The sequence below is a fragment of the Alternaria triticimaculans genome, assembly GCF_023758025.1.
Source record: "Alternaria triticimaculans strain BMP 0046 chromosome Unknown scaffold_10, whole genome shotgun sequence".
Classification (NCBI taxonomy): domain Eukaryota; kingdom Fungi; phylum Ascomycota; class Dothideomycetes; order Pleosporales; family Pleosporaceae; genus Alternaria; species Alternaria triticimaculans.
Genome location: NW_026055967.1, coordinates 341291 through 360507, shown reverse-complemented (window position 1 = coordinate 360507; position 19217 = coordinate 341291). Strand labels below are relative to the sequence as shown.

General features: G+C 52.5%; 7 protein-coding genes across 7 annotated transcripts; 5 read left to right on the top strand and 2 right to left on the bottom strand.

Annotated features, from left to right (window-relative positions):
* Positions 1-818: 818 nt before the first annotated feature.
* Positions 819-2013, top strand: YHM2 (Mitochondrial DNA replication protein yhm2; the record flags this gene model as incomplete). The annotated part of the gene is made up of 6 exons (XM_049367614.1): positions 819-879; positions 932-956; positions 1016-1034; positions 1090-1186; positions 1237-1909; positions 1959-2013. 6 exons carry the CDS (start codon positions 819-821, stop codon positions 2011-2013), a joined length of 930 nt encoding a protein of 309 aa, XP_049220584.1.
* Positions 2014-3236: 1223 nt separating this feature from the next.
* Positions 3237-4873, top strand: J4E78_007003 (uncharacterized protein; the record flags this gene model as incomplete). The annotated part of the gene is made up of 3 exons (XM_049367613.1): positions 3237-3254; positions 3304-3960; positions 4250-4873. 3 exons carry the CDS (start codon positions 3237-3239, stop codon positions 4871-4873), a joined length of 1299 nt encoding a protein of 432 aa, XP_049220583.1.
* A 401-nt stretch (positions 4874-5274) lies between these two features.
* J4E78_007002 (uncharacterized protein) lies at positions 5275-6303 on the bottom strand (the record flags this gene model as incomplete). Its single annotated transcript, XM_049367612.1, has 1 exon — positions 5275-6303. One exon carries the CDS (start codon positions 6301-6303, stop codon positions 5275-5277), a length of 1029 nt encoding a protein of 342 aa, XP_049220582.1.
* Positions 6304-7935: 1632 nt separating this feature from the next.
* J4E78_007001 (uncharacterized protein) lies at positions 7936-8811 on the bottom strand (the record flags this gene model as incomplete). The annotated part of the gene is made up of 2 exons (XM_049367611.1): positions 7936-8510; positions 8562-8811. The coding sequence occupies 2 exons, from the start codon at positions 8809-8811 to the stop codon at positions 7936-7938; spliced, it is 825 nt and encodes a 274-aa protein (XP_049220581.1).
* A 523-nt stretch (positions 8812-9334) lies between these two features.
* On the top strand, positions 9335-10842 carry J4E78_007000 (uncharacterized protein; the record flags this gene model as incomplete). Its single annotated transcript, XM_049367610.1, has 3 exons — positions 9335-9535; positions 9619-10420; positions 10472-10842. 3 exons carry the CDS (start codon positions 9335-9337, stop codon positions 10840-10842), a joined length of 1374 nt encoding a protein of 457 aa, XP_049220580.1.
* A 3217-nt stretch (positions 10843-14059) lies between these two features.
* J4E78_006999 (uncharacterized protein) lies at positions 14060-16013 on the top strand (the record flags this gene model as incomplete). Its single annotated transcript, XM_049367609.1, has 4 exons — positions 14060-14238; positions 14382-14571; positions 14625-15053; positions 15102-16013. The coding sequence occupies 4 exons, from the start codon at positions 14060-14062 to the stop codon at positions 16011-16013; spliced, it is 1710 nt and encodes a 569-aa protein (XP_049220579.1).
* Positions 16014-18232: 2219 nt separating this feature from the next.
* Positions 18233-18836, top strand: J4E78_006998 (uncharacterized protein; the record flags this gene model as incomplete). Its single annotated transcript, XM_049367608.1, has 2 exons — positions 18233-18339; positions 18392-18836. 2 exons carry the CDS (start codon positions 18233-18235, stop codon positions 18834-18836), a joined length of 552 nt encoding a protein of 183 aa, XP_049220578.1.
* Positions 18837-19217: the final 381 nt, after the last annotated feature.

The following is a 19217-nucleotide window of genomic DNA, read 5'->3' as shown; positions in this document are numbered from 1 at the left end:
CGTGCTCTACGGCCAGGAGAATGTGGAGGAATTTGTTTAACATTCAGAGATACCTTGTCCTGTGTAGAATTGCAATGTAAGGATAGGGAATGGGAGCGTTACGGCGCTACATCACTACATTTTAGTGAACGAATTGCTGTATTCTCACGTCTTGATGATCAGAAATCTACGCTCCATGAAGTTCATACTATGTGTCCGTTGCGATGAAGACTGTCGTGAGTGCCTTCGGGCCATTTCCAGGTGTATGAGATTCGCCCAATCGCATCGGCGCAAAAAGCAACGAACGGTGAGATAAGTAACCGGGATATTCGGAGCGTGGGTAGCTTTCGTTGAGCGATGGGGAACCGATGCGGATCGTTGAGCTCTCCAGTGCGACCCGACGCCAATCCGACCCAACAATTCGCTGTTTAGGTGGTGTACTACATAGCTGTACATGGAATCGCAAAAGCAAACATGAGCATACTCGTAATAGAGAAAGTGACTTTCGGAGAGTACTTGGAGGCAAAAGCAATGCTAGACCCCTCGCCCGGTACATGGCCGCGGATGGGAAGCAGCTGCGGGACATGGCTCTTCCGCCAAGTGGCCGATAGCCTCAGGGACAACCCCAATTATAGCGCGCCCGGACGGCGGTCAACCAGCAACACAGACCACCTCGCAAGCTTATACCGTTTTTCTATGCATCCCTTTCCTCGCTTTGCTCACACACTTGATACTACTCACATTTGCGACGGAGCACCCTTTTGCCTTGGTCAGGCCGCATATCTTCGACAAGAGAATCCCAGAGAATGAGCTCCACACCTGCGACGGGCGTCCCCAGCATGGCGAGGAACGGCCCGCCATCGCTCGAGAAGAAGCCGGTCAAGTTTAGCAATCTGTTGCGTGAGTCTGCGTGCTGATGGAGAGCGGGAATGTGTGCTGACTGTAGGCGCAGTTGGTGCTGGTCTCAACATGTTTGAGTAAGTAAACATCCCACTTCACCACCAAGATAGCAATTGAAGCTGACTGAAGATGACAGAGTGACAACTCTGGGACAGGTATGCAATTTCAGGCAACAAACTTCGCCGGAAGCACACTAACGACCGATGATAGCCGTTGGAGGTCGTCAAGACTACCATGGCTGCCAACAGGTCTGAAGGCTTCTCGGGAGCCATTGGTCGCATCTGGGCGCGTGGAGGTGTTCTTGGATGTCAGTATGCGTTCTACAGTTTCCGGACAATCCCGCTAACAATCGTACAGTCTACCAGGGTCTCATTCCATGGGCCTGGATCGAAGCCTCCACCAAAGGAGCCGTCCTTCTCTTCGTCGCTTCCGAAGCCGAATACTACGCCAAGTCATTCGGCGCCCCCGACTTTCTCGCCGGTATCTCTGGTGGTATGACGGGTGGTCTCGCTCAAGCCTATGCTACCATGGGTTTCTGCACTTGCATGAAGACGGTCGAGATTACAAAGCACAAGGTCGCAGCCACCGGTGCGAAGCCTCCGGGTACGCTCGAGACATTCATGGGCATCTGGCGCGCGGAGGGTCTCCGCGGTATCAACCGTGGTGTCAACGCTGTCGCGGTGCGCCAGGTCACAAACTGGGGATCCCGTTTCGGTCTGTCTCGTGTTGCGGAAACTGGTATTCGCAAGGTTATGGACAAGCAGCACGGCGAGAAGCTCAGCGTGATTGAGAAGATCACCGCTTCAGCTCTCGGTGGTGGTTTGAGCGCGTGGAACCAGCCTATTGAGGTTATCCGCGTGGAGCTTCAGTCCAAGACTGTTGACCCCAACCGCCCCAAGAACCTGAATGTTGCATCTGCGTTCAAGTACATCTACTCGAACAACGGTATCAAGGGTCTTTACCGTGGCGTTACTCCTAGAATCGGTCTTGGCGTTTGGCAGACGGTCTGCATGGTTGCTCTGGGCGATGTGTAAGTTTTGACGATACCGCTTTTCAAATCTCCGCTAACGAGTCTCTAGTGCCAAGGAGGCTGTTGAGAAGCTCACTGGTGACAAGGTCACCGCAAAGCATTAGACGGCGTTCGGATACTGGATCTAACGGGGTTGATGTTCTATGAAAGATCTATGCAAGTGGTCTGGCATCGGCCGTGGTCTTGGGACGAGAAAGCATGACGAGAGACATATATAACTATGACGTTCATAGCGCTATAAGATTATAATACCGAATAGGGCTGAAAGTCTCGTGACATTGAGGCCTATTTTCAACCGCTGGTCCCTGAGCACGAACTGTGAACTGTGTGTTGAGTATAACCCCTCTTCCGTGAGAGACTTATTTTCCGTGCCCGCTTCTTCTTTTTATACTCGAGCAGTCACCTTATACAAGGCAAAAAATAAACACTCTAGAGTCTACATTGAGATAAAAACATGCAAAGTAGGTGTCCCAACGACAACGTAGGCTCTAGGGTGTTTTTCCCTTGTATGAGGTACAGTGGTGAATGCACTAGCACGTGGTACACGTCCAGCCGCGGGCCGTACCTACCTTGGTAGGATGGCGCTAGCTCACGTCACAACCAACCACCACAAGCTCTCTCTCCGACACAAACTTCGCATCATTAATACCACGCTTGGAGCAAGAATGCGGTATTCACCATGTCCTCACATATCGCCTGTATACCAACGGGTGATCACCACGGAGAAAAACGGGTGAGTTGCATGCGTGCCCACGAGCTACTGAGTCGCTGTGAGCATGGCGAGAGCCTACCATGGCCTTAGCGCAACATAGTCATACAGTTTCCGTTCAGAACCTGCCGACCCATTGATATTCTAATTTCTAAGATTGCCGCTGACCAGGAGTAGTTCGCCGATGGTGTCGCGCCTCCAGATTTGCGAGATTGGCGTTGCGACTTGACGGGCCTTTCGCATCAACATAATCTCTACTTTCTTGCCTCTGTCGATGAGCTTCATGTCTATCAACCAAGCTTTCCAGACCAAGGTTTATCTGATAAACCTGAGCTTGTGTTACATCCGCCAAAATCTGGCACTCGTGGGTATGGAATTGACCCGTCGAATCCTCACTCTATCTGTCGCATCTTGGTCGATTATGTCGGCAACGAGGAGATGCTTATGCTGGCCTGCGACGATGGGGACGTTATTATATATCGAACTCGAGAGATACACCGAGCGTTGGAACGGCGCACCAACGTGCAGGAGCCTGCTGACGAGGACGGTGTCCATGTGTTTCTCCACTGCAATGTCGGTAGAAGTGCATGGGGCTTGGCTGTACAGCGCAAGACTCGTATGATCGCGATTAGTGCGGTATGACAACCTTGATTTCTCACACGCTCTACTCCTCTAACCTCAACAGAACACTCATCAGATAACGATAGTCGCATTCGCGCTCGCTTCCGATAGCGAATTGGAAGCCCCAGACCACGGTACCAACCCTGGTTTCCCATACAGCAGAAGAGAGGACAGTATCTTTACCCTTCAAGCGACAAACAATGTTCCCGCAGTATCATTCTACGGTGACTCCGGTCGCTGGCTTCTGAGCAGCTGCATTGATGGCAAGACATCGATGTGGGATTTGTACACCAAGAGAGAGGTGGCTACATTCCAGTTAGGCTGGTGCGCCAGCGCAAGCGATCTCTCGAAGCCGCCTCGTTACATATCTCACAGATTCCTGTGCGACTGTCCGGGCGCGCAAAATGTTCTCCACGGGGCATGGGGTACTATAGCGCTGGACACGCGATCCGCATACGAGTTACCGTTAGACGAAGGCAAGACTGCGAGTTCGACATGTAGCTCGAGCGACTTCCTAGATATCTCCGACCAGAAGAAACGGTTCAAAGTTTCCGAAACCACCTCTCATCAATACCATCCCGACACAGACGACGAAGAGGACAGTACAGATGACGAAGAAATCGAAGTAGTCAGTGAAGCGAACGAGACAAACAACGAGGAAGAAGATATTGATCCGAATCACCAGCTTCTCGGAATGACCTTTGAGGAGTTGGCTCAATCTGTAAGTGTAGTCTCTACTGTACCTTTTGCAACATATAAAGCAATCTCTTGTCGGCTGTATCCAATCAGAACGTAGCCAGAGGGTATAGCCACGCCAACCTGGGGAAAAACTGAACATCCTGGAGCCTACGTTGATGTTGGGTCACCTACTTTGCATGGTTTTGGGTCTATGTAGTCTGCAGACCTTTTCAAATTTTTTCTTGTATGAGGTGCAGCATTACGAGGAGCAAATCTCCTCTTCGTTCATATTTGAAGTTAAAGACACGTTAGGTGACTAACATACAGCGCAGTTTGGTATAAGTGAGACGCTGTTGTCTTCCATTCGACCCGGAACATTGCGCAGCCCTAACAGAGCGCCGTATCGCCTGATCGATGACTTGAGGCCTATCGCAGAACAGATGGGTGGCCCATTCTTAATCTTCACCAAAGAGGACATATTCCTCGTCCAAGGCCTTTCCGCAACATCACTCAATGTGCCTCTCAAGCCCATCGTCGCGATAAGACGACCGCTACATCCAGAGCGATGGGTAGACTCCCTCATGTCTTGCGACCGACACTGCTTCTTCTCCCAGATACCCGAGCTGGGCATCTTCATAGTCGGATCTCCGGCCGGTCGTGTCGGCGTCTTCAGTCTGTACTATACTAGAGACAAGGACACTGGGGAGCCGCGGTATGGCTTCAATCTTGAATACCTTCTCCCGTTTCGGTCAGGCAATGAGACGGAGATAGCAGGAGGGCCGAATGAACGGCTGCTTGGTGTGGCTGTAGCGCCTATACAAGGTAAGATGATGATGATGACTACTTCCACGTGTATCGTAGGGCTCACAGGTATACAGGCATGTTTGACCCTTCAGAGGATATCGAAGTACCTGATCAAGAGGGGTTCACTAAGCCTCGCCGATGGCGCTTATTGATGTACTACATGGATCATACTGTATTGAGCTTTGAGTTATCGAAGCGGACGGTGGGTGAGTCGCCAAGCTTGGATGATATGGTCGTTTAGTACCCCAACCTAAGAAAAATCTAAACAGGTCTGCAGCCTACATTGATATAAAAACACGCAATATAGGTGGCCTGAGGTCGATGTAGACTCCAGGCCTGTTAGGATTCTTGCTTGTTTGGGATGCTGGTATCGATTTCATGAGCACATGCTACGTACTTTCCCGCTGGGTATCATCCGATGCCCTCGTCGTGGGGCCAAATTAAAATCATGGTATTTCGCTGGAATGACGCGCCTAGCTCATTATACCCAAAGTCATCAACATGACGTTTAACACGCCGTTCAACTGATATGAGTTTTTTGGCAGTAAGCCCACTACTCTCCTAGCCTCAAGTACGCTTCCAGCACCCTCCTCCTCGCCCTCACCTCCAACCTCTCCGTAGCCAAATCCTCGCTCTCTTCATCATCATCCGTTTCATCAGCCTCAGTCTGCTCAATCATGCTCCTCAATTTCTCCGATGTCACGCCATCAGCGGGTACACCTTTCTTGAGCAACCGTTTCACATTCTCCTTCATACGTGTATCGTTCATACATAGATACAACGTCTCAAGACGCGCAAAGGGGCGCAAGTAGGAACCGATGAGCGCGTAAGAGTCCAGACCCGAGTACGAGATAACGAGGCGCTGAATGCGGGATAGACTGGCCTGCGGCAGGATAGAAGACAATGTTGTGAGCCGAACTGTCTCAGTGGTATTGCACGCAGCTGTAAATCTCGCACTCAACCAGATGATATCCCTGTCGAAATTGAAGTAGAACTCCTTCTCCTGTTCTTCCCCGCCGATCTTTCGGCCGTAAAAAGAGAATAAAGCGGTAAAGCTCTCCGAAGTGAAACTAACGAGTTCTCCACCTTCATGTGCAATGCTGAAGTTTCTGGCTTCTTGGTTGGTGGAGAAGAGCGGTGGGAGTGGGGGAATGTAGCGGAGACGCGGGATGTGGTCGATGGTGTTGTAGGTGTGGAGTTCGAGGAAATGGGTTCGCGGGGCGGGAGCGGCGTAGGACCAGATTAGTGCGCGGAGAGTGGGAGGGAGGCCGGTGAATGTTGGGGTAGTGGGAGACGTTTGGGTTGTAGTCTTGATAGGGTTGGGGTTGATGTGTAGGTTTACGGTGTCGATGGCGTTGTACTGGTCAGACTGCGTGTTGGGAGGCGGTACTGGTGGGCTGTTGATGTCGACGCCGCTGTCTTGTGGAGCGTCTTCGCTATCAATGGACATGGCGCACGAGCTTAGGCTGCCAAAGCTTTGACCGGGAGAGTCGGTTGTCATGATAGAATCTTCGAATGGCTCTTTCTTCTTCTTAATATTCATCATAGTCCCGAAGGACCTCTTCAGCGATTCGAGCGCCATCCTTCGCGGTTAAGATTGCAAGGTCGGGTAGGTGTTGTGCTTGTGTTGTGGAGTGGTATCAGAACCGGAAGGCTGTAGGCAGCTAACGGCAGAGCTGTTTGCGTCGGGATCGCGAAGCCAAGTGAGCGTTTGTTCGAGTTGGCGAGGTAGCAAACGCATCGGTGACAACATGTGACTCCAGGACTTAGGCCGCTATCACAGGCGAGTATTGCTGGTTTCGTACCCTTCTTCACATTCACCTACGGTGCTGAGTATACTGTAAAAGTTAGCCCGAGTGTATCCGAGTCGATGTCGGTTCCTTGACTTACTCGAAAGCTGCTATCAGATCATCGCCATCGTACCTACTAACGGTTCTCGGCTGTTTCCAAGGCATTTCATTCGACCTTTTGGCGGCTAGATACTTGTTTGGTGGAGCCATTGGTGTAACGAACAGTTTCACTCCCTCGTAAAGCGACCCATGCACTTTGGCAATGAACTCGTCGAGCGCGTCTTGTGTTAGAAACGATACCCACCATATCCTTTTTCTGTCTCTTGCCAAGTTTACATCAATTGCATCGAGACCCACAGCAAGTAACCCATGATAAGGAGCGCAGAAATCCGCTAAACCGTTTGGTGTTTGCAAAGGCAGTTTACTTCCATCCCACGCGGTAATACGCGCATTTCGTTTCCCACTATATTCATCATACTTCTTGTGTGGGAGACGTGATAAGCGGCAAATGCTCGGTTCGGGGAGTTCATACAAAACCCTTCCAGAAAAGAGTGCGGAAAGAACGGCCAGGAATTTGACGGCATCGGCAGCCGCCCCATGTTTCTCATGCCTGGATCGCCATCCACTTATTTTCAGAGCTTTCATGACTCGATCTAGACTGGGCTGACGATATCGAGGAAGTAATTTGTCGGGTTCGGCGGTCATGCTCTTGTAGGAATCGGCGACAAGCTCTTGTATATCGCACCAAGAAGTGAACAGTGCTGCGATGGCCGGGTACTCATCGCTGATCCATTTGAATTCCCTCTGCATGCCAAAACCAACCAATATAAGTTCGCCTTGGATGGAGGACAAGAATTTGTATAGTCTCGCGCCGGCACTTTCCCTGGTCTCGTTGGCCATGGTTCCAACAATAGGCCAGTATCGTCGTTCTCGTATACGAATGGTAAATGCCTCGATATCGTTTTGATTCCAGAAGTAGTACATAGAGGAGGAGAAGCGAAGTGGCTTTGAATTAGGACGTAATACTGCGACTCCAAGCTCACTCGCCTCTGAACCACGCTGGTTGACTCCCTCTATATCGAATGCTACCACCGTAACTTCAGCAAGGCGGTCTTGGATGCTAGCAAGGCCTCGAAGTTCCGACTTGAGCAGTGGCTGCACATCGCGGTTCTTGACGAAGCCATAAATACCCTGTTTGTTGGGCTTCATCTTGTATTGTAGACACGAGTTGTTTTCAGGTAGAGGTTTGTAGAGACGTAAGTCCAAAAGATGGATGAGTAATGGTTGGAGAAGGCTGTGGGCAGCATATAGAAAAATATAGTGTATGCTTTCTTGCGACGGTCGTACCATGGTTGGGCGTGGCTGACTGAGGCCAACAGGAAGACCTCTACTGGACGACCAAAATTTCTTGTGGCAGCGACATTTCATTCTTCCACAATGATTTCCGACTTCCAAAAGACCCACGCGAAGACAGCCAAGAGCTTCAGTCCACAAGCAGTCCACAAGGCACCTGCAAGACCTACACTGCTGTGCGCGTACAATCCACCAATGCAGGCTCCCAACAGCAGCATCGCGGGCGCAGCGATCCTCCTGTTGCGCTCCACATTCGAAATCTTGAACAGCTGAGGGTCAGAAAAGAGATCGCAGTAGTTGCTCGTAAGCACGACACTGGTCAGGCCGTTGTACTTCAGGGCGCGCGACGTGACTGCCTGGCCACTGGATTGGAAAGCGACCGAAGCGAGTGGAACAATCATTTGCCAATGAAGACCTTCCTTGGTGTCTTTCCCGACAGTAGCGATCAATGCAGCGACAGCAATGAGTAGCATCTGGAATGTGTAGGATACGATGAGCACCCATCTCTTGGCAGGTGAGAAGTAGCGATGAAAGCGCGCGAAGCAGAACGAGCCAGCACAGAACGCGACAATGGACGTCAATGCCTTGATCCAACGGATGCCCTCAGAAGGTGCGACAATGCCCAAGCCAAGATACACGGTGTTACCTGTATGTTGAGTAAGCTTCTGGTCCAAAAGAGATGGCGCGTCTTACTCACCCGTCTGCATGCTCACGAAAGAGCCCCATATGAAGACAGCCGAGCTATCCAGTAGCCCAGTAACAATGTAACAATACAGCAAAACAAGATCTGCCCAGTTCTTGTTAACATCGGCATTCATGTGCCGTTTGAGCCGCTGCATAGTCCCCTTGCTGTCCGATTTTCCGCCGGCTGGTCCATTTCGGCCGAGAAGCGGCGTTTCCTCGTCTGCGCCGCTGCGCGTGGCGTCTCTGCGCGTTACGCTGCTCATGGTTGCACGTGTGGGATGAGATCGTGTAGTCGTATATTGCGAGGGCTGCGAGGACCGGTAGTTATGTCAGTTGGGGCGGGGTGCAGATAATCGCGTCAGCACAACCGGGAAGACGCGAGCCAGCGTGCAGATCGACAGGCACTTCGACTCAAGCTTCAGTTAAGCTTTCGACGCCCGCGGCGGCAATTGCAGGATATCTCAGGACGTGTGGCTTGAAGACCTTCCTGATGTGGCTGTACACGTACAAGCAATGCGTCTGATGTGCGGGGAAACGGTTTTGGTGGGTATGGTGCGTGGAAAAATGGTGATTGATGCGCGGAGATGGCGTGGGAGTGGATGGTTGATTGCTTAGTGTCAAGCAAGCATCATAAATAATCATGGCTAGAACTGTCGTCATCGGCACACGGCATTGCAGGACGCGCAATGCACGCGGCATGTCAAAAGGGCGTCGCCTGCCGGGTGAATAAACTTTCGACTTCGCGATCCTCTTCAGCTTCTTCACTTGAGGTCAATTGAAGCCGTCATGCATCTTCCGTCTCTACTGGTCGCGCTTGGCGTATGTGGTGCTGTGGCTGCGCCATTGGAGCAACAACAGCCGCTGGCTGGCAGTGCGCGACACCACGCAGGACCCAACAAAGTCTTCAATCCGTACAAGCCTGGCAACAATGATCCATTTGACAAGAAGATTGATTCGCAAGGTGACAAGCTTCAGCCACTACCCTACGTGAGTCCATCATTGAGATGATTCCTCCGCGGAACGACGAATATCTAGCTCGATGATGGTCAACATGCTAACAAAGTTTCCAGCGCAATGGTGACGGAGCGAGTGTTCTAGGGCCTCGCAACCGAGCGCGCGAACGACAAAACCCAGATCTCGTCCGCCCACCCAGCACCGACCATGGCGCGATCCCCAACATGCGATGGTCCTTTGCCGACTCGCATATCCGCATCGAGGAGGGTGGCTGGACGCGCGAGACGACTGTCCGCGAGCTGGGTACTAGCAAGGAGCTAGCCGGCGTGAACATGCGTCTTGAGGAAGGCGTCATTCGTGAACTCCACTGGCACAAGGAAGCCGAATGGGCATATGTCCTCGAAGGCAAGGTCCGCATCACTGCTCTCGATCCTGAAGGTGGCTCTTTCGTCGATGACCTAGAGAAGGGTGACCTATGGTACTTCCCCTCTGGCCATCCTCACTCGCTGCAAGGCCTGAGCCCCAACGGCACCGAGTTCCTACTCGTGTTCGACGATGGCAACTTCTCTGAAGACTCTACCTTCCTGCTCACCGACTGGATGAGACTCACGCCCAAGTCCGTCTTGGGTGAGAACTTCCGCGTTTCGCCAGAAGTCTTCAAGGCGATCCCCGAGAAGGAAAAGTACATCTTCCAGGGCTCAGAGCCAGGTCCCATCGACGATGAGGTTCCAAGTGGCGGCAAGGGATACAAGAAGTCGAAGATTCAGTTCACCCACAAGATGCTTGCTCAGGAGCCTGTCAACACAACTGGTGGTCAAGTTCGCATCACCGATTCGACAAACTTCCCCATCTCCAAGACTGTCGCTGCAGCACACTTGAGCATTCAACCTGGCGCAATCCGTGAGATGCATTGGCACCGTAAGTCACTCACTTACCCATCCTTCGTTCCAAACTAACTCTGTACCACAGCCAACGCAGACGAATGGTCCTTCTTCATCGCTGGCCGCGCCCGCGTGACAATCTTCGCCGCCAAAGGCACAGCGCGCACATTCGACTTCCAAGCCGGCGACGTAGGCGTTATCCCTCGCAACATGGGCCACTTCATCGAGAACCTGTCTGACGATGAGGACGTCGAGGTGCTCGAAATTTTCCGTACAGACAAGTACCAGGACTTTAGCTTGTTCCAGTGGCTTGGCGAGACGCCGCAGAGACTTGTCAGGGAACACTTGTTTGCGAATAGTCCTAAAGAGGCGGAAGAATTTGCCAAGGCTATTCGCGATGCCGAAGAAGATCCTATTAAGGATACAGAGGTCGATGAGGAGGATAAGGAGGAGTTGTAGGATGGGCGTGGTTATGGAAGGCACTGAGATGCGGTAGATGGGAGATGGACTGGATTCTTGACGCTGAGGATGAGGAGGCTGAGCGACTGCTCGTGGGTAGCTTTACACTTGTAATACAGTTTCGCCACACCTACCGAAGCTACAAGTTCGATCGATTTATGCACGTGGGTTCCACGTTGAGAACAGAAGATATGACCACTTCAGTCTTGAACAAGGAACCCACGCGCATCTGTCGGTTGAGGTTGGAGTATTAGTTGGCTCGTCCCAATTCCATGGTCAGATGAACTCATACACATGGTCAGCTTAGCTCTACTTATGGCCAGCTTAGCTCTAGTCAAGGTCAGCCCAGCTCTTAGCGATGGTCGGGTGAACTCTTAGTCTCGATCGTTCGGGGATGACCCTAGCCTATCAGGTCTTAGTCATGGTCTGATGAGCTACTAGTCATGGCCGGATGAACTGCTAGTCATAGTCGGGTGAGCTTTCAGCCGTCGGGCGAGCTGTCCTAGGCCAGCTCGGCTTCCGAGGTCTGTGTTATTACAACTTTTCGCTTCCAAGTTATTACAACTTTTCGCTTCCTGACGAACATCAAACGGAAATTATTGAGATTAAAATGAGATGATCCATCAAGACGGCAACGTTAAGATGATCAAGATCATATTGTGTCCGAGGTCTGTTTAGCTTTGGAAGACAGCTCAACTTTCGAGGACAGCTCAACAATTCGCATGGTCAGGCTGGCTTAGTCCATGGTCAGGCCAAGTATTTGGATGGTCTGGTCAGATTAATTCATGGTCGGATGAGTTACATCTATGATCAACTAAGATCGTCTATAGCGTCATACGTGGTTTGTTCGTCGCATACTTGCGCGTCTTCACATTGTAGTCAGTGGCTACGTTGCCTCCTTCCTGCAAATCATTAGATATGACGCGTGCTGAGGTAGTAATTCCAAATTTCAAGACATTGACTTAGGCGCAAAGCTGCACAACTACAATGTGAGCTTGAGCGCAGCCACAACGCAGCTACCCCGCTGTGCACCTCGTGAATTGCGAGGAGCTTATTGCGCTGACGTAGCCGCTGCCATAGCGCGAAAGTACGCATAAAGCGGCAGAGCTTGCGGATGCTAGTATAGCTCGCCAGGCTAGTCGTGGGCGTACCATTTATACGTTCGGCATCTTGAACTTTGTTGAAGAAAAACCAAATGCGCAGCAAAACGATCTCGAATGCTGGATCTGACAACCTTCACGTCTCCGGATGCATGCATCATCCATATCATGTCCATGCCCTGCGACGCATGTGCAAATGCTCTCCCGCCTTCGTTGTATTGTTGATTGTTATTCCTATTGCGTAACGTCGTTGTTCTGTGCTAGCGGTTCCGCTGTGTGATCGGCCAGCATAACGCCCAGGACACAGGTGAACCATCTCAGGAGTAGCGATTCAACAGGGTGATCCTTATCATCGCCTCCGCTTATGGGTGCCGCTGTCGAGATGCCAATGCCTGCGCTGCCAGGTGGCTACTGTCGTCGTCGTCGTTTTCGAAGGACGTGTAGGGCATGAAGAGATGCACCGAGTTTGTAGCTATTGTTCAGCAAATTCAGTGCTAGCACTTGCCATGTGTAGGTTCTAAGCCACCTCGCGTGATCGTGGACGTGCAGGAGGGTAGGATTCGGCTGTATCGTTGTGCCTCGGCGCCTAGTCTCGTGCCCGAGCAGTCAACTGGTCATCCTTCGCAAGTCTACAAGGAACCATATAGGAACACATTATAGTTGAGGTTCTTCGGCGGTAAGCTGACTTGGTCAGACGCAGGTTATGCGTGATGGACCCAGCAGGTCAAAACGGCGGTTCGGTCTTTTCGTGGTGCCCGAAATAATTAATGACGCGCACGCTGACGCAACCATAGGTATCATGAATAATATTCTGCCGGTGAATTTTCAGGAGGTGGGTGACTCGGATGTGATTATGTTTTCGAGGTGTGGGAGTGGCGGGCGAAGGGCGGGGGCATTGCGAGTAGAAATGGCTTCCGTCGTACACGTATAGGCAGTTGGACAGTGCCTGAGGGGCCGAGTCCGCCCTTCAAAAAGCACGCGGAAGCGGCAGTGGTGGTGGAGGAAAAGCAGCTTGATGTTTGATGTGCGGTGCTAGACATGCACGGGGTGAATGTTGCGAGTACGCGCGGCGTACCTGTGTGGAGCGTCTGGATATAGCGCATGGGGATCGATACGCAATACGACCTAGGCAGGCGACTGAAACTGCTTTTACGGATACTGGATACGCGCTTGAGACGATCGGGACAGATAGGCCGTTGCCCGGTGCACAGGCGTGCAGCACGCGGTGGCGCTGATGCCAAGGATGTCACCCGCTGTAGTTTGGTGATAGCGTTGATTGCATCGCGTTGTGACAGACAAGTATCTCCCTGCCCTGCGATGGTTCGAGGTGGTGGGGAGCGCAGCAGGGCCGACTGCGAGATGGATGCCCTGGCTGCCTCGCTCCTGCCTGCCGCGGTGCATTGGCGGGTCGCGTCCAGGCTCGCATGGCCAGTCAGAGGCGTTCGCTGTGCGGGGCGACTTTCCCGCAAAAGGGTCCAAAGGGTCCAAGGTCCCCAGGATGCTGGCTGCGCTAGTCCGCATGCGGGCTCATCTGGGCCTTCGGGACTTCGATTCGTGTTCCCAAGGGCTTGGCGCGCGCTGCGAGGACGATGCTGCGTTGCACCTGCCTATCGCGGGCCCGTGGGCACCTGGAGCAAAGGAAGCCGTTACCCACTCTCCTATTTCTCGTGCCCACGCCGGCCCATCTATACGCTGCGCTGCGAGATTGATCTCCCGCGGGCCTCAGGGTCTCGCGGGGCTTGGTCGCTCCAGGGCAAGCGCAGGCTCCATGGCGGGTGAATTTGCGAGCTACAGGGCCTTGGGCGGGCCCACTGTGCGGTACCGTTGGGAGTGCCTCCTTTGTTGCTCTTCCACTCGCTGGCACCTCCGACTCCCGCGTGCGTATGCGTGCCACCAAAGTGACGTACCAAACGGCTCCGCCCCCTTCGCAAGCAAACGCTCCAAGATTTCGCCTGGCCCGCGAACCGTGCGCACGGCGTAGGCGGGAAATCTCCCCAAAAAGTACCCAGGTTCGCCAGCGCCCTCGCTCGCCCGCTCCTGCATTCGTATATATCCTGCTGTCCCGCTGATTAACCAAACACGCCCACCCTCACCTCTCACAACCAGCCCCAGCCATCATGTCGCGACACCGAATCATCGCGCCCGCCGAGATCGCACAAAAGATTGCCGAGGGCGAGCCAATCGTAATCCACGAGGGCTATGTCCTGAATCTCGGAGAATGGATCAACAGGCATCCGGGCGGCCGTCTCGCCATCCTGCACATGGTGGGAAGAGACGCGACAGACGAGATCAATATGTATGTAATGCGGGACGAGCCTAAATATCGCCAGCCCTACCAGCCCTTCCGCAACAGGCAAAGTTCGGCCACACCATGTCGCCGGATACTGCGGAAGCGTTGAGTAAGCAACCCAGCTTGACCTAATACTGACCTCACAACAGCTATCACACCAATAAGGCACTGCTTATGATGACAAAGCATCGCATCGGTCGTGTCGAGATGCCCTGGGCCAACATGGAGCCTCCAATCCGCTCGCCGGACTACTACATCAATCTTGCGGAAAGAAAGCGATTGGCCGCGGCGCCAGAGTCCGAAAAGTCACGTCGCGGGAGGAGCGTCGACCTGGGATCCGTGGGTCTACCCCCCACCCGTTCGCATCTACCGTCCTCGCTAACATGAACAAGGCCGCCGCCATCATCAGCAAGAAGTTGATTGGAAAGCCAGATACTTGTGTCTACCGCTCAAGTAGCAGACCTGCCAGCGACCCCGAAAAGCTACCTCTTATCCAAAGCGAAGATGAGATTGAGACACCAGTCTTGTCTGCCGCGGAAGAGAAGAAGAGGCACAGGGAGCAGTATGCCATCGAGCAAGAGGAGAGGGAGATCGAAGAAGGTCTCCGCGACAACCCCTCGCTCGACGTGGAAACGCAAAATACCATCATACAAAGTTACCGCGAATTGCACCAACGGTTCAAAGACGAGGGCCTATACCAATGCCGCTACTCAGAATACGCCAGAGAGTCGGTTCGATACGCTCTGCTTTTCGCCGCATTCGCCGGGTTCCTTTACGCCAAGTGGTACATGACCTCCGCAGTCTTCCTTGGTCTTTTCTGGGTAAGTCCACTCCCTCCTTCTTGGTCAACGCATTCTAACATGATTTAGCAACAAATCATGTTCACAGCACATGATGCTGGCCATCGTGGAATCACAGGCAACTTCGTCATCGACACCCTTATCGGCGCTTTCATCGCAGACTTTTGCTCTGGCCTCAGCATCGGCTGGTGGAAATCCAGCCACAACGTCCACCATCTCATCACTAACATGCCGGAGCATGATCCGGACATCCAGAACATCCCTCTGTTTTCCACCACTCCTACTTACATCAAGTCCGTTCTATCATCCTTCTACAACTTCCAGTTTGTATGGGACGCCGCATGCGATGTCATCGTCCCCTACCAAAAGTACCTCTACTACCCGATCATGGCCTTTGCTAGATTCAACCTGTACTTCCTCGGCTGGTTGCATTTGGTCTCACCCCGAGCAGCTCAATTGGGTGCAGCATGGTGGACACGCCCCGTCGAAATCGTCTTCATGTGCTGCTACTGGTATATCTTCGGCTACCTTCTCTGCTGGCTCTACCTTCCCACATGGCCCATCCGTGTCGGCTTCGTCATCATCTCGCACATGGTTACCATGGTTTTGCACGTACAAATCACCCTCTCTCACTGGGGCATGCCCACAGCCGACCTCGGACCCACTGAGTCTTTCCCTCAACGCCAACTGCGCACAACCATGGACGTCGATTGCCCACCCTGGATGGACTGGTTCCACGGCGGTCTGCAGTTCCAAGCTGTTCACCACCTGTTCCCCCGCGTACCTCGCCACAACCTCCGCCGCGGCCAAGAGCTCGTCCGCGAGTTCTCGGCCAAGACTGGTGTCAAGTACAACTGCGTTGGCTTTGTCGATGGCAACAAGGTCGTTATCAGCCGCCTAGAGCAAATCTCGCAAATGGTCAAGATCATGGTCGAATGCCAGAACCACATGGCTGAGACTGGCGAGAGTGGATTGCATTAGTACGCGCAGGCGCGGAAGCAGTAGATTTTTGCTGGCGTGTTCGCTTCATGACGATGTTAGATTTGTAGACCTTTATCTCCTTTGTTTTGTGCATAATTAGCGACAAGAAGGCTACCTCTAAAAAAAGTTACGAGCAATATACACGATATTTGCATATCCTTTTCTCTGCACCTGACTTGACTCTACACACATTTGAATTACTGACTCACTGTAGGCACAAAACTGACTTGCATGCAATGGTAACAGGAGAAATAAGGGGTGCGGTCGGTTCATTACATGGCTGTCACCGGGGAGTGGATACCGGGAGTCTCGCCTCGCAAGTCGGAAGATGCGCACGTCCGCAGCGCAGAAGCTTTCAGAAAAGCGGCAGCTAGGCAATCTTAACGTCGGCAATGTGCCTTCGCATAGACTCACGAACTTATCGATATCCCGAGCCAACGTGCTTTGCGTTCATCTCCGACCTGGGTACATCGGAGCGCTGCCGGACATTTCCGGTGCCCGCGCGGTTTTCAGGGTCCAACTCCTTGTATGCTCAGGCCATCAACACGCAATCCTCACTACGCACCGAGGTCCACAAACGCCCACAGTGTTAAGATGTCACCCCCTCTCCCTATCGGTATGCATTCTGCATATTCGATATATCTCAGCGCAATTATCTGCCTTGCTCTAGCTCTGCTAATAGGGACGCCTGTGCAGGACGGTTGGCTGGCTTCTACCGGAAGCTTGCTTTCACATCACAACTTTCTTTGATGCGACTGGACATTCCCGACTTCGAGTATGCTTCTATGAGAAAGAGATGCGTTATTTTAGAACCTGACACATAATGTACCCATAAGACAGTGCCGACACCGGGCCGCAGACCCGCAGATGTCCATCGCTGAGGGGTTGGCTGGTCTTCAAAATCATACGACGTCGTTGACAATAGGCTGGAATATGCGCAACTATACGCGCTGGTTGGCTTCGAAGCCCGGAAAGGACACCAATAACGTCTGGCAGATTCACTCGATCAACCAGCCAATACGTGGAAATTAGCCATTTCCCTAAGCAGCGAACAGGTTCATGCTGGCAGGGCACTCAGCTGCAGCAAAGTAACCAACCGAGCCTCAAGCCACTTCTGAATGGGATCATTCTTTCGAATCAACCAACCAGGCTATTTCGATCACAGTCGCTTCCTCAGAAGTCTTGTGGTTATTGCCCACGTTGGACCATGCGAACATGATATTCGCGAAGTTCCGCTCTCGTAAAAACGCTCGAATGGAACATCGATCAGACTTTCGGCTTCATCTCGTCTGCATACTGCTCACGAAGATTTTGAATGAGGTTGTCAAAAAGAGAAATTATCACGTACAGCTACCGGTCCACTGTCAAGTCACCAGCGACATGCCGATCCTATCGGGCGCGCCGGTACGAACGACGACCTCTGCTATTACGCAAGCAGTATGTTGAGTCTTAGGGTCAGGGCATTTCCTTAGTGTGGCAAACGATCCCACAAGACTGACAATGAGCATGCTGCTGATTTGATCAACAAGCGGAGATGCCAATGGCAGTGCATGGTACCTGCGTTAGTTTTGATGTTCTTCTCGGTACCTAGAAGTGGTGGATTACCTCGGATTTCGCTTAAACTGCGGCATCGTGAGTCTTCACATCGACGCAGTCTTCGCAGTCTTCGACTTGCAAACACTTCACGCTTCGCAATAGGGCAATACTGACATTCTATGCTGACAGAATCACACCTCGTCATTGATCAAAAGGCTCTGTTCGCACATGTCTCAACGACCCACCGGACAGTTTGCCCGTTTCGTGCACACCAACTCCACCACCACATCCACATCCCACGTGCCAAGCATGGAAGCCGACCCCAACAGGCATTCGTACGCTACTCCAGCGTCACACTCGGTAAATCCGCCTACTCAGGACCACTTTCTACCAATCGTTCATCTCGAGGAGCAAGTTTTTGCCTTCTTTTACGGAAACTGAGTACCGCAATGTCCATCGCCAAGGCAATCCGCCGCCTTGGCTCGGCGCCCAGCCATGTAGGTTTATGCTCTGCAGCATCGACCCGAAGATGGGGATATAAAACTTTTGGCCCATAGGCTCTGCAGTTACTTCCTTACCCTACTACCTCTCACGAAACATCCTATTCGAGCCCTCAGGACATTCCCTCGTTCCCTACATATCTAACTCGACAAGACAACTACGATCGTTTCTACACATTCAACATGAGGTTCTCGGTCATCTCTCTTCTCGCTGCCGCTGCCGCCGTTGTAGCACAGGACACAGTCTCTGTGACTGCTGGTGGTGAGTGCGAGCCCCACGGCGACCACTGGTAAGACAATCTGAGAACATCTACTTCATACATCCAAACTGACAATATCAAGGCACTGCCCCGACGGCGTTCCAGAGCCCACTGGCGCTCCTACCCCAGAGCAGCTTGCTTCGCACTCCGCTGAGGAAGCCGCTGAGGAGGCTACTTCCGGCCCTGCCTCCACGATTGCCTCCACTACCGTCACTGTCGTCTCCTCTGGATCCACCATGATCACTGCCTCCGCATCCCACAGCCACGATGACGAGGACGATCACGACCACGAGGCCACTGCAAGCACTTGCGAGCCCCACGGCGACCACTGGCACTGCCCTGCCGGCGTTGCTGAGCCCACCACCGCTCCTGCTGAGACCGTCTCTGGCACTGCTACCGTTACCGGCGACGATGCTGCGTCCGCTGCTGAGTCCAGCGCTCTCCCTGAGCAGACCGAGAACGCCGCTGTTGCCGTTGGCGCCGGAAAGGTCGCTGCTGTTCTTGGCGCTGCTGCTTTCTTCTTGTAAGCGCGGATTCGCTGGGATAGTGCTGGAACCTTATCGCAATCCAACTCTTCAATAAGTAGATGTGCATATGATGGATGAACTTGGCTCTACTACACGACTTTACCTGTACATATTAGCATAATGGGGCTACTTGATGGCATCCTAATCAGACTCAAAATAAATGATCCTACGCAAGAACTCACTTGAGAACATACATGACGCGTGGTTCTGTACTGCGCAAATTGACTTCATACAGAAGTTCGTCGTGATGATGTTAGTGCTAAGCAACGAATGAAACACTTGGCTGACCAGCAAACTGCATGACATCGCGTTATGAGCCCCAGCTGAGGCCCTCTGTGTTCGCGATCCTTATAGACTTTCTAGAACCTCGATGATGCAAGC